Source organism: Heptranchias perlo, chromosome 14 (genome assembly GCF_035084215.1).
Source record: "Heptranchias perlo isolate sHepPer1 chromosome 14, sHepPer1.hap1, whole genome shotgun sequence".
In the NCBI taxonomy this organism is placed as follows: domain Eukaryota; kingdom Metazoa; phylum Chordata; class Chondrichthyes; order Hexanchiformes; family Hexanchidae; genus Heptranchias; species Heptranchias perlo.
This window is the reverse complement of record NC_090338.1, coordinates 8706070-8723813: the sequence shown is the minus strand read 5'-3', so window position 1 is coordinate 8723813 and position 17744 is coordinate 8706070. Positions and strand designations below refer to the sequence as shown.

At 40.6% G+C, this 17744-nt stretch overlaps 1 protein-coding gene across 1 annotated transcript; it reads right to left on the bottom strand.

The window, feature by feature from the left end:
- Positions 1-6935: 6935 nt before the first annotated feature.
- LOC137332304 (protocadherin alpha-C2-like) lies at positions 6936-17368 on the bottom strand. Its single transcript, XM_067996015.1, has one exon. The coding sequence runs from the start codon at positions 17180-17182 to the stop codon at positions 14780-14782; it is 2403 nt and encodes an 800-aa protein (XP_067852116.1). The 5' UTR covers positions 17183-17368; the 3' UTR covers positions 6936-14779.
- Positions 17369-17744: the final 376 nt, after the last annotated feature.

Below are 17744 nucleotides of genomic sequence, written 5' to 3'. Positions count from 1 at the left end.
AATATTTGAATTCAGCGATTGCACCTTCCTCTAAATCAACTGAATGTAGTTTCATCACCAAGGCGCCTGAGGTGAGTTTTCTAACACACTCCTCCTTTATGTTTCAAGATCGAATACTGGTGCGTTATCGTTAGCGTCGCAACCATAATGATAATCTGAGCTGTGCCAGACCTGTACAGGATCCCTCTATCAATAGCAGTCAACACCAGTTGAAATAACAACTGTTTACGTTCTAACTGTTTCCCCTATAATAATTTAACAATTTTGCTACCATCGTTTCTTGTCTGCATCTTGAGGCCGACGTGCTCATTTGAACTCATTTGATAAGTTCTGATCGTGTTTGTGTCCACGTCCGAGTCCTGAGCGCCCCCGAGACGGAAGCCTGATCCTGGTGCAACGGACTCTGCACCCTTCAATGATTATCTACTTGCCGGAAAAATCAGTGAACTATCGTTTGCATCATATTCCTCCGCTTGGACAGGAAACACTTCGAAAGGATTTTCCACCGCTCGTTCTAAAGACATGGGACAGATAAACCTTTTCATGCAAAGCTGTTCCATCTCGATTCATTCATGAACAAATAAAACCCCATTTTCCACATTTACCTCGAAATATTGCTTTCCGTCATCAGAGAGCAGCTTAAACTTTCGGGCTGATAATTCTCGAACGCTTACCCTGAAATCTTCAGCGATGTTTCCAACAAAGGCACCATTCCCCAATTCCTGGGAAATAGAGTAGCAAATTTCTGGGATAGCCAGGTCCGAGAAAAAAAGCAAGAACATAAAATATGCCCTGCCGCTCAGCGTATTCGCCAATGCTTTGGATTTTATTCTACATACATCAGAATTTATGGCAATCGTTTCAATCACCGCTTTATCCAACCACAAAAAGCGCATTTTCTCGCATGGGATGCCGAGATTAAACCCAGAAATGTGCAAACTCGACCTGAGCGATCCTTCTAAACATAGCTGCTCCGGGTAAACTCAGGCACTGTGTCTCTTTCCCTTCGATTGTGTCGAAATTTGATGATGAAGGTGGAGGGCAGATCTCTCACAGCGTCTCTGCTCCTTATTGGTTGACAGCGACATAAAGAGCCTCAACCAATAATTGCGCCAACCTTTTCTTAAAGCAGGCTTGTTTTCCAAATTATTAACATATGAAGTATGATATTTAAAAGTGCTCAATAAAAAATGGTGGTCATGTACGCTAATCAGATTGTTTACATTATTATTTATAAAGAAAAGTATGTGTGTATTACAATTGGATGTGTGCAGTTTAATGATCATAAATAATCATGATTTAATTTCTAGAAATTCAACTCACAGAAACGCTTTCCCACATATACCCATGTCAGACATTTGTTTTTGGAAGTTTATACTAATGTTTGTTAAAATTAAAGTTATCAAAAATGATTGAACAATTCAATCTGGAATCCACTATGCCTGGACATAATGTGATTCGTAATATTGGTACTTAAAATGCAAAACATACTTCTCTTTCTCTTTTTACATTTATGCATGACCCATTTACATCAACAGTGCTGTTATGTCCCCAAATATTTTAAATGTAGATTCATAAATGGCTCGGTAGTTTGGCAGATCAACACACTTTTCTTTCGCATCTGTTTCATTAGTTCAGAATCAGCCCCAATTCGCGGAATGAACATCCATTCTCTTGTATATTTTACGAGCTAAATCTTAGAACCGTCCATAGTCGGGAGTGAACCAGAGCGCAAAATTATCACTTCTTCCACGACTAGTCCAGTATCCTTCAAAAGCGCCACAAGGATGGATGTTGTCATAAACTAAAATATCGCATTATTCTGATATTTGATTTTGCTATGAGTTCGGGGCGAAGGCCCATTTTTCAGCTTGAACGGAAATAACTCTGCGACTATCTCTTTTACACCTTAGCTGGAATGTACGTAATACTAGCACCAGTTATTTGAATTGGAAACGTTAGAATGGGCCTATACGCTCTGGAATTTAGAAGAATGAGAAGTGATCTCATTGAAACATAAAAGATTATGATGGGTTTTGACAGGGTAGATGCCAAGCGATTGTTTCCCCTGGCTGGAGAACTAGGGGGCATAATGGCAGGATACCGGGTGGGCCATTCAAGACCGAGATGAGGAGGAATTTCTTCACGCAGAGGGTTGTGAATCTTTGGAATTCTCCACCCCAAAGAGATGTTTTTGCGGAGTCATTGAATATATACAAGGCTGAGATGGATAGATTTTTGTACTCTGGGAAATCAGGAATATGGCGATCCAGATGGAAGGTGGAGTTGAGGTCGAAGATCAGCCATGATCTAAATGAATGGCGGAGCAAGCTCGAGGGACCGTATGGCCTATTCCTGCTCATATTTCTTGTGTACTTATGTTTGCTTCTTTCTTAAATTATTTCTTTATTTCTTCTTTTTATTCTTCCTTCCTTCCATCACGTATGTCTCTCTGTATGTATCTATAGAAGTGTGGCAATAGATATCTCTCGCAAATATTTTCCTTGGATTTATCTTAGTCTCCTGGACACTAGCATTTATCGTTCTTTTCTTTTCCGCTATAAAGATTTGAAGGCCGATTCAGGCTCCACAACTCCGCTCAGCACAATAAAAGATTATGCCCCCCTCCCACTCTGCGAGCAGAGAGCAGACGTGTTTATCATCTTGTTGCAGCCAGCAATTCATTCACTCTTCAGGACACAGTCAAGGGCCTGTAATAGGTCAGTTACAAGGTCATGAAGGGAAAACAATGGGTTTTCGACTTGATAACCAAAAGCAATTATTTGTAACACTGGGTTAATTCTGTGGCCAACATTCTTCAGGCAATTCACCAAGAAGTGATTAATCCCTGTCTTTTGGCATGACATTTACACCGAGCCAGTGATGTAGATTTCTCCACCTCTCTCAAAAAGCAAATGAAGAGAGATAATGTAGAATCCCTCCGAGCATATCGTTACCAATGGGAAATGGCCTTATGCTATGAATTTCGCGCTGTCTCCAACATATAAATAACCTAAAGGTTTTGGTAAGCCACAACAAGGTAAATAATGATATTCTCCTTTCACTTTAGAGCTTCCAAAATCAACTTTTCCACCAATACGGTCAGCGCGTCTTTAGTTAACCTATAAGCTCCATAATTAGATCATCTATATTATTTGATGATTTTACTTGTACCAACCACTACTTACACCGTTTAGGCTGCACTAACTGGCTATCTACTAATATACCTGTATAATATTATACAGGAACTCAATCCCTCTACGAAAGGGTGTCGATAAGTGCAGAACACCAATTTAAAGCCCACGTTTTTCACTTTGCAGGCAATACATGCATAACTGCTTTTGATCATCTCTCACACATCCTCCATGTAAATTAATTATTATCAATGATCACCACTTATTCCTCTATTGCTCCCTGCTCTATTTACAACCCATTTATCATGTCCATAAACTGGAAACCCTCTCCGAAAAAGAACAATTGCCTTCCTTGCCTAATCTTACTACAAAATAAAGGAGTCCCTATCTCACTGTTAAGACCCCATAATTTTCCCCACCTCCCTCGACCAACCTGATCCTTATTCAAGTGAACTGGTATAATTTATTGTGATCGCATGCGTCCTTTCTCTTCATAGCACTCCAGTGCCGAAACCATAATTATTAATTTAATTTGCTCTATCTCTCTGCTTCACATGGTCATTCTTCTATTTTTCTAAGCTTTAACCCGTTGCCAACCAACCCAGTTGCTACCGTTGTTCTCTGTCACTTCAATGAAAACTTCTTCAGTGCTGACTTAAAACAGGAAACGTTGAAAAAAATTTATCACGTTTAAAGATTCAAGTTTCAGACTTGCACGCTTCCTCCCTAAAGCTCAGCAGTTTCTATTTCTGTGTCCAAAACCAACCTCTATTCTCTATGAAGTTACTAGATTTTAAACAAAGACATACACCAAATGACGAACACATCGATCCCAATGCTTATTTCGATTGTTCTCTCTTTCATCTCTATAACCATTGAGCAAAATGGCATCCTCTGCGTATTAATACTGAAATGTCAGCATGTCCCATTGCCCTCAATTCTCTTCTCTCTGGGCTGAGTAAAATTATAAGCACCTTTTAGTAGACTGTCAATGAATCTTATATCATGGTACATTGGAGCAATACCACCTGCACTTCGCCCTCCAAGTCACACACCATCCCGACTTGGAAATATATCGCCGTTTCTTCATCGTCGGTGTGTCAAAATACTGGAACTCCCTTCCTAAAAGCACTGTGGGAGAACATTCACCACACGGACTGCAGCGGTTCAAGAAGGCGGCTCACCACCACCTTCTGCTAAACCTTAAACATCGAAGTATTTCCCATTGAAGGCATTGTAAAATTTATACTCTACTACTAAAGTGATACTATTTCTTTCCAAAAATATTTAACTCCAATAACCTAATATATGCGTGACCCAATTCAAACAGTTGTGTAAACTTCTAACCACATTTAAATAAATTACTTTAAAATTGCGAGAAAGCGTATGCTGTATTGAACTGCAATCACAGTTGTCGGGCGATACAGCAGTTCGGGTTTCAGTCTGGTAATGCGTTCTGTGTAAGGATAGATACGTATAGATTAAATAGAATAATTAGCTAGTATTATGTTGCTCTATATGAAACGGTTAAGTTAGATTAAAGCACACTTCAGACACAAACACATATCACGTACCAGGCTCTGCAGCCAAGTGTGGAGAGAGTCCCTGAATGGAACCTTGATTGTTGAAGTGAGGCCGGAGTGCCTGGGAGACACCTGGGGATGGTAGATGGAGAATAAGCCCACTTTGTAATAAATATCAGAAGAGATAAAACAATAAAGGCTACAGTGAATCGTAATGGCCACTCATGAACGGGAAACACCCGGAGGGTAATAAGCCTAAGACACATTAATTGACGCGAAATTGAACAACTCGCGCCCTCTTTGTGAAACGTGACTACTAAAGGAATATTTGATTCAGCCTTTGCGCCTTCGTCTAAATTAGCTGCGCGGAGTTTCAGCAACAAAATACCTTTGGGTTTTCTAACACAATCGTCCTGCATATTTCGTGATCGAATACAGGGGCGGTTTCATTAATGTCCGCCACCGTGATAATCTGAGCGCTGCCAATTCTGTGCGGGATCCCATCATCTCGGGGCTTCCCCAACTGTCATAAAGCGATATCCTACCATTCTTTCTTGACTGCATTTTGAGGCCGAACAGTTCAATCGAACTATTCTCGTAAGTGCTGATGTGCTTGTACCCATGACCGGGTCATGTGCACTCTCGAGATGGAAGCGCACTCCTGGTGCCCCGGACTCGGCGATCTGCACTGATAATCCACTTGACGGCAAAATCGTTGAATTATCACTTGCATTCAATACATCTATTTCAAAGGGAAACAATTCGAAAGGATTTTCCGCCGCGAGTTCCAAATACATGGAACCGGTATAGCTTTCCATGCAAATCTGTTCCCTGTCGATTCTTTCATTAGCAAATAAAATCCCATTTTCCATATTTACCTCGAAGTATTGCTTTCCGTCATCAGAGAGCAGGCAGAACTACCGGTCTGATAACTCACGAACGCCTACCCTTACATCTTCAGCGGTGTTTCCAACAAAGACACCAATCTCCAGCTCCTCGGGAATAGAGTAACGAAATCCAGATCCGAGATTCAAAACAGGAGCATAAAATAGGTCAAGCCACCATTGCTCTTGCTTTTATTCTACGTAGATGAGAATTTCTGGCGATCGTTTCAATCGCCGCTTTATTCCATTACTAAAGCCAATCTTTTCTCACATAGGTATGCGGATATTAAACCCAGAAATGCACAAATGCGACCGAAGCGAACCTTCGAATCATGGTTGCACCGATTAAACGCAGGCACTGTGTCCCCGTCCCTTCGATTCTGGTCCATATTTGATGATGATGTTGGGGTAGATCTCTCACAGCTTCACAGCTCATTATTGGTAGACAGTGACACAAAGAACACCAAGCAATAACTGCACCAACCTTTACTTAAAGCAGGCTTGTTTGTTTACATCGTTTACAAGTGAAGTATTAAATCCGAAAGTGTTCAATTCAACATCCCGGACACGTATGCTTATCATATATTAATGCTCTTATTTACTATATAATGTGTTTTCAAATTCGATATATACAGTGTCATTATCATAAATGACCATTATTTAATTTCTAGAAAATCAACTCAAAAGAAAGTATTTTTTTAGCCAAATGACTCCATATTAGAGAGCTATTTATATGAGATGACTATTAATGTTCGTTTAGAAAATCAATTAACAACGCGAGCTGTAGTTGTTCTCTCTTGTTTAATCAATAGGTCCCAAACAATACTTTAATTCGAATTTCGTAAATGGCTTGAGGTATTGGCAGCCCAGCGGTCCTTCCTTTCGCATTGGATCTTTAGATCAACAGTAGTCCGGATTCAAGGTATGAAACTCAATGCTCTTGTGTATTTATGAACTACATTTCTCAAGCGTCCATATTCGGAAATGACCCACAGTGCAAAACTACCACTACGTCCACGATTTTGCCAGGCTCCACCAGACGGGCCACGGGGATGGTTGGTGTTAGAAACGAAAATATCGCATTATTCTCACATTTAATGTTATTGCGATGTCGGGCTTATGGCCCATTTTTCAGCTAGAACGGAAAGAACTCTGCAGCTATTTCTTTTTTACCTCAGCTGGGAGAGTGCAATGCTAGTTATTTGGATTGGAAGCGTTTATCAATGCTCAATGGCAACATTTTCACCTCTTCGCCTTCAGGACAATAACTGACAAAAAAAAAATCATGGGCTGCGCAGACACAGCGGCCCTCTGCTGGAAAGGCGGGTGCAATATCGATCGCCAAGTTTCGAGAAAAAACTTGGTAAACCGATTCAAGTAAACACAAAATAAAATCACTTTTAAATTGTTTTATTTTGATAGTGTTAAGCAATTAAGAGCATAAGTGTATAAGAACATAAGAAATAGGAGCAGGAGTAGGGCATAGAACCCCTCGAGCTTGCGCCGCCATTCAATAAGATCATGGCTGGTCTTCGATCACAAAACCACTTTCCCGACCGATCGCCACATCCCTTGATTCCCCTAGAGTCCAAAAATCTATGTATCTCAGCTTTAAGTATACTGAACGACTCAGCATCCAAAGCCCTCTGGGATAGAGAATTCAAAGATTCACAACCTTCGAAATGAAGAAATTCCTCCTCATCTAATTCTCAAACATCCGACCTGGTATCCTGTGACTATGCCACCTAGATCTAGACTCTCCAGCCAGGGGAAATAACCTCTCAGCATCTACTCTATAAAGCCCCCTCAGAATCTTATATGTTTCAAAGAGATCTCTTCTCATTCTTCTAATGAGAGGACGTAATCTCTCCTCATAGAAAAACCCACTCATCCAAGGAATCAATCTGCTGAATCTTTGATGCAACGCCTCCAAGGCAAGCATATCCTTCCTTAGATAAGGAGACCAATATTGCACACAGTACTCTAGGTTTGGCCTCGCTAAAGCATATGCAATTGTAGCAAGGATAATTTCCCCTTGGACTCCAATCCCCATGCAATGAAGGCCAAAATACCATTTGCCTTCTTAATTGCTTGCTGTACCTACCTGTTAGCTTTCTGTGTTTCTTGTACGAGGACATCTAAGTCTCTCTGAACACCAACATTTAATAGTTGCTCACCATTTAAAAATATTCTTTTTTAAATTCTTCTTACCATAGTGCATAAACTCACATTTCCCCACATTATACTCCATCTGCCACCTCCTTGCCCAATCATTTAACCTGTCTATTTTCATTTGCAGACTCTTGGTGTCCTCCTCACAGCTTACTGTCCCGCCTAGCTTTGTATCATCAGCAAGCTTGGATGCATTACATTCGGTCCTTTCTTCTAAGTCATAATATAGATTGTAACTAGCTGAGACCCAAGTACTGATCCTTGTAGCACCAAACTAGTTACAGCCCGCCAACCTGAAAGTGGGCCGTATATCCCTACTCTCAGTTTTCTGTCAGAGAACCAATCCTCTATCCATGCTAATATATTACGCCCAACTCCATGAGTCCTTATCTTGCGTAACAACCTTTTCTATGGCACCTTATCGAATGCCTTTTGAAAATATGAATATTCTACATCCGCTGGTTCTCCATTATCTACCCTGTTAGTTACATCCTGAAAAAAAAACTGTAATAAATTTATCCCCACCTCCCATTTTTTAGTTTAATGCCCTATCTACCACCCTATTTATTAGATTCGCCAGGACACTGGTCCCAGCTCAGTTTGAGTGGAGCCCATCCCAACCATGAGGTTGTGTGCAAAACAATCCAACTTTACTGCTCCTAACCTTATTGGGAAAAAAAAACATTTTACATTGAGCCGGAAATTGCCGTCAAAATAATGGCTCCCGCAGTTATTTACGGGCACAACCAACTGTTAAGCAGCCAAACCCCACCGCTGCATATTACATTGCATTTACAAAACAAAGGTAACATAACACGGATTATGTTCAGCAACTAGAACCTGTCTAATTCATTTTTTCATCAGCTACCTCTGTTTCGTGAACACGTTAAATCTGAAGCTGTCCTGCACTTGAAAATTAAATTTAATCATAGACTTCCTTCAATCAACCCTTCTCTTATATAATGAATTCGCGCTTTTCTGTTTCTCTCATACATCTTTGTTTCTTTTCATCTTTCTTATTTCCTTTATTCTTTTCTTCGTCCGTTCCTTCATTCATGTATTTCTCTCTGTATGTATCTGTGGATAACTGGTAATCGATATCTCACGCAAACATTTTTTCTGAATTTATCTTGGTATCCTGTACTCTATCAATGTGACCAATGTTTTTGTTGCTGACGGCAGTTTCAGGCATCACATCTCCGATCACCACGAAAAAAATATCGCCACTCTCTAATTCTGGGAGCCGTGGGCAGCAGTCCCTATCATCCTGTTGCGTATAACAATTCATTCATTCTTCAGGCCATAATCACGTTCCTGTAATAGGCTAGTTTCAAGACCATAAAGAGAAATTATGCTTTTATCGACTTGATTGCCAATATTAATTGACTCATTTGTTAACTCTAACTCGACTATTGCAATGGTCCACTGACCGGCCTCACACCTTATACCTTCGGTAAACTTCAGCTCATCCAAACCCTTCTGCCCTTAAATTAACTCGCACCAAGTACCCTTCACCTATCATCCCAGTGCTACTCCAGGTATAGCAACAACAGAATTTTAATATTGTCACCCTTGTTTTCAACCTCTCCTTGGCCTCGCCCCTACCTATCTCTGTAACCTCCTCCAGCTCTACAATTCCCCGAGATATCCGTGCTCCTCCAATTCTGACCCCTTGCGCAACCCGATTTTCATCGCTTCTCCATTGGCGGCAGATCCTTCAGCTGCCAAGGTCATAAGCTTTGGAATCCTCTCCCTAATCCTCTCCCACTCTCTAGCTCTCCCTCCCCGTTTAAGATGCTCCTTGATATCCACCAGTTTTTGGACGCTTTTGGTCACCTCTTCTAATATTTCCTTAAGTGGCTCCGTGTCAAACTTTGTTTTCAAAACAGTCTTGTGTTGCGGCTTGGGAATGTTCACTAAAAAGCAGTGATGTAAATGCAAGTTGTTGTTGTTGTTAATTATTTCTAATACTGGGGGAATTCAGTGGCCAACACTCTTTAGACATTTCACCTCAGGAGAGATGACTCAGCGTCTTTTGAACTGATCAGTGATTTCTCCATCTTTCCCAAAAAACAAATGAAGGGAAACACAATAGAATCCATCCCAGTATATATTTAACGATATGAAATGGCCTCAAAAGCGACAGTACTATAAATTCCGTACAGTCTGCAAAAAAATAAGGTGCCTAAAGCATTTAATGTTATTTAAATAGGCCACATAAATGATCTGTTAAGCATTATATAATATTCTTCTTTCACTTTAATAGCTTCCAAGCTCAGCTTTCCCAGCAATATGGTCAGGACCTCTTTATTTAACCTTAAAGATCCTTACTATGATCATCTATATTAATAGATGGTTCATCTTGTACCAAGGAATGCTTGCACTATTTAAAATGCCGTAACAAGCCAGCGACTAATAGAAGTGTATCATATTACGCATGCACTGATTACCTCCACCGAATTCTACTGTTAAATACAGAACATTAATTTAAAATCCACATGCTTCACTTTGCAGGCAATACATGCACACTTGCATTAAAGCATCTCTGACACCTGTTTGTCTACATAACTTAATTATTATCAATGATCACCACTGAATCGTTTCCTGGCCAGTGCACTGCGTTCAATCCTTTCATTCTTGTCAATAATTTCGCTAGCCCCTTTGAAAATTAATATTTGCCCTTCCAAGCTTAATCTATGCTACAAAATAACCTAGTCATGATCTCACTATTGAAACTCCCAATGTTCTTTATTTCTCTCCAACCATCTGATCATTATTGCAGTGACCTGTTTAAATTTACTCTGGTCAATTCCATCCTTTTGCTGCATATCATACAAGTGCCTAAAACATAATTATTTTGTTGATGCCCTCTAAAACTCTGATTCTCACATTCGCTATCTTAATTCTCTAACACTTAATCAATGCTGCCATGAAACAGTAAACGTTGGATAAAAAACAGCTAGCCATTTATAAAAAATCAGGTATCAACTTGTACCCTTCACCGTTAATGCTGCTCTTTCGCTTTCTGAGACCAAAACCAATGTCTTCTTCTCTATGAAGTTACAATCTATTGCACTATGACATTGACAAATGCAAAGAGCACATCAAGCCCAATTCTCAACTCTATTGTCCTCCCTTTCATCTCTATAACCAGTGAGCAATATTCACTGCAATGGCCTTATCAGAACTCTAATGCTGAAATGACAGCACAACTCATTGCACTCCATTCTCCAATCTCTGGGCTCAGTAAAAGTATGAGTAAATTTCAACAGACTTTCAATAATTCCGATTACATTCTCTGTTAAACCTTAAACATTAAACTATTCCCATATGTTCCATCGATGCATTTATCGGGCAGTCCAGATAAACACACACATGTCGAGATGCACTGCAGCAACTCGCCTCGGCTTCTTCGACAGCACCTCCCAAACCCGCGACCTCCACCGCCTAGAAGGACAAGGGCAGCAGGAACATGGAAACACCACCTCCTGCACATTCCCCTCTAAGTCACATACCATCCTGACTTGGAAATATATCGCCAGTCGCCGCTGGGTCAAAATCCTGGAACTCCCTACCTAACAGCACTGTGGGAGAACCTTCACCACACGGACTGCAGCGGTTCAAGAAGGCGGCTCACTACCACCTTCTCAAGGGCAATTAGGAATGGGCACTAAATGCTGGCCTTGCCAGCGACGCCCTCATCCCATGAATGAATAAAAAAACACATGAGGGTGAAAAGAATAGAAGGATATGCTGCGGGGATTAGATGAAGTAAGGAGGGAGGAGGCTCGTATGGAGCACACACACTGACATGGACCTATTGGACGAAAGGCCTGGTCCTGTGCTGTACATTCTGTGTAATTTTTTGTAATCTATGTACAGGCTTTCCAGCAAAGTGGGGTGATAGCGTGTGAATGGATTGCTAACTATTGGAGAGACACCTGAGTGTTTGGAAGACATCTAGGCAGCACGGATAGAGAATACGTCCCCTTTGTAATAAATATCACAAGAGATCCGACATTCAATGCGACAGAAAATCGCAATTGTCAATCATGTATGGGGGACATCCAAAGTGTGATCTACCTAAAAGACATCAATTTACATGCGGACTGAATGATAGCAGCTGACTTAACCACTAAACCAGCTGACGGAACAACAGCATCTATGCAGAAGGTAATGACGTATTGGAACCAGTAATTAACCACATAAACACAGGCTACATTGTTATACATTAGGAACTTTGCATAGTCTGACCCAGAACAACAGTGAGCAGTTTGGAGAAGCCAACTCACCAGGCTTGATGAATTCTACATCTGCAAGTATATTTAACTTGGATCTCATGGACAATGCACCTAATGTGTTGTAGTTCTGTACTTATTAATAAAAGTATGTAATCAGACGTCACGATCTTTCCTGGTCCTTAAATTGCATTGAGGTGAATGATAGTGAGAATCTTAATAACTCAACATTGTGCACACTGCTTGGGTGAAAGTTTAATTATTCTGCACAGAAAAGAGAATGCTTATTCTGTGCGCAGAGCTTTTAACTTTAGACTTGGTCGAAAATGCTCAGAGAAGGAGAAAGCAGCGTCTGTGGTTTCTGAACACTGAAGTGCATTGCACGTGGGTTGACTATTTGGCCAAGGGATCAATGTAACCGCCCCGCTATTTGCTTTCAGAATCAACTGTATTTACATCCAATGCGATGTGCAAATCAAAGAGAAGCCATGCAAGACATTCACTCCCAGAATTTACAATACAACTTAGGCGCCAGTCCCAAGCAGGAACTGCTTGACACTCATGATGCACTTTTACCGTAAATGCGCCTTTACTCTAAACCTCAAGCTCCCAGATACCACTCACAACCTGCACAACAGCATGGCCGTTGCACGGAGCGCCTCCCACATTTCAGCTAACAAAGGTAAGATCCATTACAATCATTATCTGATGGCTTGACCTGCATTTCAAACGTTGACGTTCTTATTAATTCCAATGTTGTTTTGTTATTTCAGTGTGTTAGAAGATCTGTTTTAGAAAGGAAATAAAGTCACAAGTGTAAATTAGATTTAGAATGAAAGAATAAAGCAGCTTTAGTTTATTTTAGATACATGCATGTTGAAGAAAGAGACTATTAGATTCTCAATTAAAACACGATGCTGACTAGGAAGTCTTGAATTATAGTTGATCTTAAAGCACTAACAGTTTAATTATCCCCTTGCTTTTAGTAATGCCCTCACAACATACAAAGGACTTGGAATCATCCAGCAGCTGAACTGCACCCATCCTATCCAACTTTGCAGGATCACGATAAGGCAGGAAATGTGTGATATCTTTCTGATGGCTAGTTGTCATTACATGCTATTGAAGCAACAAGCTGTTGTTCTTGTCCGCGAAAGAATGTTGGGGACGCAAACGAACATCATTATGTTGTCGAGTTAATTGGCAAGGCTACGTGTTCAAACAATCAATTTATACGGTATTTAGTTCCAACTGATCCATGAGACACAACACCTAATTGTTGGAAGGAAATGTACTAAAGGAACTGTTAATACAAAGATAATCCGTGGACGAGTGTAGTTGGATACCAAGGAAATTATACTCCTTCAGTTAGATAGAGGATATCTGTGAAAGGAATGCAGCTAGGTGATAAGGAAGTAGTTCAATCGAGGGCTTCAGTTAGTTCTTTAATTTCACCCTTTTTGGTTTTGAACTGTAACGGTACTTCAACATAGTAATCTGATTGACAGGTGCAACAAGAGTCAAGATGTACGCTTCAAGCCTTAATTATCAGCCAAGTTGAGAGTCTGCGCGCTTGGCATAAGAAAGCTAACAGCCATAGTCGAGGTGAAACATCTTCTGGTGCCTCCCAGAGTTGGAAACTATCAATCTGTTCAGCTTGTTATATGACGTACTTTTTTACAACTATGATATTGTATGAATATTATAATAAATATTCCTTTGTAGAATCTTTCATGAAATGAATATTTGCAGTTTAGTATATGAATTGTATCACTGCCGAACCTAAATATTAAACATAAAGCCTCACCTCAGGGTGACAAACGAGTGTGGAGTGTATCATTTAAAATCTCGAACTAATCCAGCAGTAAGCAGAAAGCAACTGTCGCATTACGAATGTGCGGATATGATTGGTTTTGAGATAATATAGGGCCATGGACATTCACATCACATCAGTAGGTAATTGGGCCAATTGCATCCGTATGGTTTCTTCGCTAGATCTATTCTGAATTAATTTAATTGCCCTACTCTTTCCAAATAGCCCTATATTTTCCTCTGTGTCAAATGATATTTCAATTTTCCCTTAAAAGATTGGATGGGCTCTGCCTCAGCTACTTCCTCCAGCAAATCATTCCATGCTCTAACAACTTGTAGTATAATGTTACTTCCTGCTCCATTCTTATTCATTATTAGTATTTGAAGGGTCTTTGAGGATATAATCTTTGCAAGAATATTTCGCGTCGATGTACCGACTCTGTGCGATCTGATTAAAATAGTGCTCTCCTATAAATTTGCCTGATTGCTCCAACATGCAATAACCTCACGTCAGAAGTGATTGTCACACAATTTAATTTCCTTCAGATTCCAAAATTTTGTATGGGCGATTATATTCAGCATATTATAAAAAAAATATCATGGAAGGCATCTACGCATAATGGCTGATACTTTAAAAGGACGGTGTTTACAAAAGAAGTATAGTTGTCTTCACAGTCAGACAGGCAACGAAATATTTTACTGCATTATTGTTTGTGCGGAAGAACGCTGTTATTTGATGATGCTTTACAATTAGTAGTGACAATTTGTCGACAGAGCGATGATAAAAACTGAAAATTGGAAAGTTATACCAGGGCTAGGAAAGTAGCTATTCGTCAGCAAATCACGAAACAGGCAACTTCAGACAGGCATCACTATCATTTGCATCACGGTTACGTCATCTGCTGTGGTGAATGATTAATATGCACGGAACTCACAATTGCGTTGTACTGCGCAATATATCAGTTCCTTGGAGAAGTACATTCCCCAGCCCTCGCACTATAAATGTGTTAACTAAATTATTTCTTTACACTGGTTTCACCAACACTGTTGTCACTCAGAGTTAACGTAGGATGGCAGGCCTTTAGAAACAAAAAATCACTGTTGGATGATTCCTGGGATAAGCGAACCCTGTAACTATATGTTTCGGATACAGGGAGCGTCTGACCAGCTCCGTAGTAATTTAAGGATTGATTTAGTGCAGGTCTCCGATTAAAGACATCGTTAGAATTCCTCCGCAAGCAACAACAGCAAATTGTAGGGCTGTGGTAACGCACGTTATTTCGGTCTTGTTTACACTTCAGGACCAGAAGCAATATTATGGTTATCATAAATATCAAACTCGTTGATCCAAAAATTATTATTAAATATACATTTACATCTGAGAAATGTTCACGGTGCCTGGGATGGTCCAGACGTTCAGAAGGGCTTTCAGTAACGTTCGCTGAGATCGAAAAGAGGATTGTGACCGTGCTTGACAGACTCGGTTGTCCACTGTCCTTCACTAAGACCACGACTCTTTGTATGGTGATGTCCTTTTCCGTAAAGCTTCGTGTTGTTCTGATTTCTCCGGAGTACAGGCCCATAGTGACGAGAGAACGATCAGTGGCCTCAATCAGTTGGTAGGAAATCCTTGCGTTCTGACCAGAATCCGCATCATTAGCCGTTACCTTGGTGACCAAGTATCCCGGATATATTGAGTGGGGCCTAATTTCCACTGCAGCTGAATTGTTCCACCTTAATGGAGAAATAATAAGTGGAGCATTGTCATTTTGATCCAAGATAATAATGCTCACCTTAGCTGTGCTGCTCAGTGGTGGAGATCCAGCATCTTGAGCTTGAACTTTAATCTGGAAGTTCTTCAGTTGCTCATAGTCAAAGGAGCGCAGCGCATAAATACTCCCACTTTTCGAGTTAATGGTAAAGTAAGCAGGCGCACGCACGTCCTGTATCTGATTCTCCAAAATAGAATAGGAAATATCTCCATTCTTGTCCAAATCAGGATCCAAAGCGGTAACAGAAGAAAAAGATGCCCCTGGAGTATTGTTCTCCATCAGATACATATTATACGTGGACTGTGTAAATCCTGGCGCGTTGTCATTTATATCAGAAATGGAAACGACGATGGTTTTATTGGTAGAAAGAGAGGGTGACCCAGCATCCCATGCTGAAATCGATATGTTGTACAGTGCAGTCTTTTCACGGTCCAGCAACTCAGAGGTCACCAAATTGTAGTGATTTTTCAAAGTCATTTCAAGTTTGAATGGGACAATCATTGGAATCCGACATCGAACGTGCCCGTTCTCCCCAGAATCTCGATCTATGACACTGAATACAGCGATCAGAGTGCCTGATGCAGCATCCTCGGGTACCATTTTGGTGACTGAGGTCAGCTTTATCTCGGGGGCGTTATCATTCATATCAATTATTCTGACCAGAACTTTTGCATGGCCGACGTGAGGAGCGTTGTCCACAGCCTGTACCTCAAGCTCATAAACGTTTGATTTTTCATAATCCAGTAACCCGTGAACTTTGATCTCTCCGGTGTCCGCGTCCAAATTGAACAACTCTCCCCATCTATGCGAAGCGTAATTACTGAAGGAATATTTAAACTCAGCGTTTGCGCCTTCGTCTAAATCAGCTGCTTTGAGTTTCATCACCAAAGTGCCCTTCGGTGCGTTTTCTAACACACTGGTCCTGTATATTTCATGATTGAATACAGGCGCGTTATCGTTAGCGTCCGTTACAGTAATAATAACCTTAGCTGTGCCAGATCTGTGCGGGATCCCACCATCAACAGCCGTCAATACCAATTCAAAGCTTGATTGTTGTTCGCGGTCCAGGGGCTTCTCCAACAACAATAGGGCGATTTTGCTCCCATCAGTTCTTGTCTGTAATTCGAGGCCGAAGTGCTCATTTGAACTAATCTGATAAGTGCTGATTGTGTTTGTACCCACGTCCGGGTCGTGTGCGTTCTCGAGATGAAAGCGCGCCCCTGGTGCAACGGACTCTGCGACCTGCAATGAAAATCTACTTATCGGGAAAATCGGTGAATTGTCATTCACATCTAATATCTCCACTTCAACAGGAAACACTTCGAAAGGATTATCCACCGCCAGTTCCAAAGACAGGGAACAAGTTAAGCTTTCCATGCAAAGCTGTTCCCTGTCGATTCTTTCATTAACAATTAAAATCCCGTTTTCCACATTTAACTCGAAATATAGCATTCCCTCATCAGACAGCAGCCGAAATTTCCGTGCTAATAATTCGCGAACGGTTATCCTTAAATCTTCAGCGATGTTTCCAACAAAGGCACCGACCTCCAGTTCCTCGGGAATAGAGTAACGAATCTGTCCAAAAACCAGGTCCGAGACACAAAGCAGTAACATAAAATACGCCCCGCCGCTAAGCGTATTCGCCATTGCTCTGAATTGTATTCTACATAAAACAAAATTCCTGACAATCGTTTCAATCGCCGCTTGATCCCGCCGCAAAATACGGATTGTCTTACATCGAAATGCGATTATTAAACGCAGAAATGCACAAACGCGAACTGAGCGATTCTTCTAAACATGGCTGTACCACGTAAACGCAGGCACTGTGTCACTTTCCCTTCGATTCTGGTCTGTGTCTGATGATGAGAGTGGGGGTAGATCTCTCACAGCGCCTCAGCTCCTTATTGGTAGACAGCGACACAAAGAGCTTCAACCAATAACTGCACCAAACATTTCTTAAAGCAAGCTTTTAAAAAACATTTACTTACTAATTATTGCATTTAATAGTGTTCAATAAATAATCCCAGGCATGTATGCTATTCATGTCTTTCATATTCTTTCAAATTAAAAAACAGCGTTTTAAAAGTGGATGAGTACATTTTAAAAATCACAAATAACCATTCTTTAATTTCTACGAATTAACGCATTTCAGACATCTATTTACGGAAGCTTGTTATTAAAGTTTGTTACAAATAAAGTTTTAAAAATT

Excerpts from the sequence above, each read along its gene's own strand:
- LOC137332304 (XM_067996015.1), bottom strand. The coding sequence starts at position 17,182 with ATGGCGAATACGCTTAGCGGCGGGGCGTATTTTATGTTACTGCTTTGT.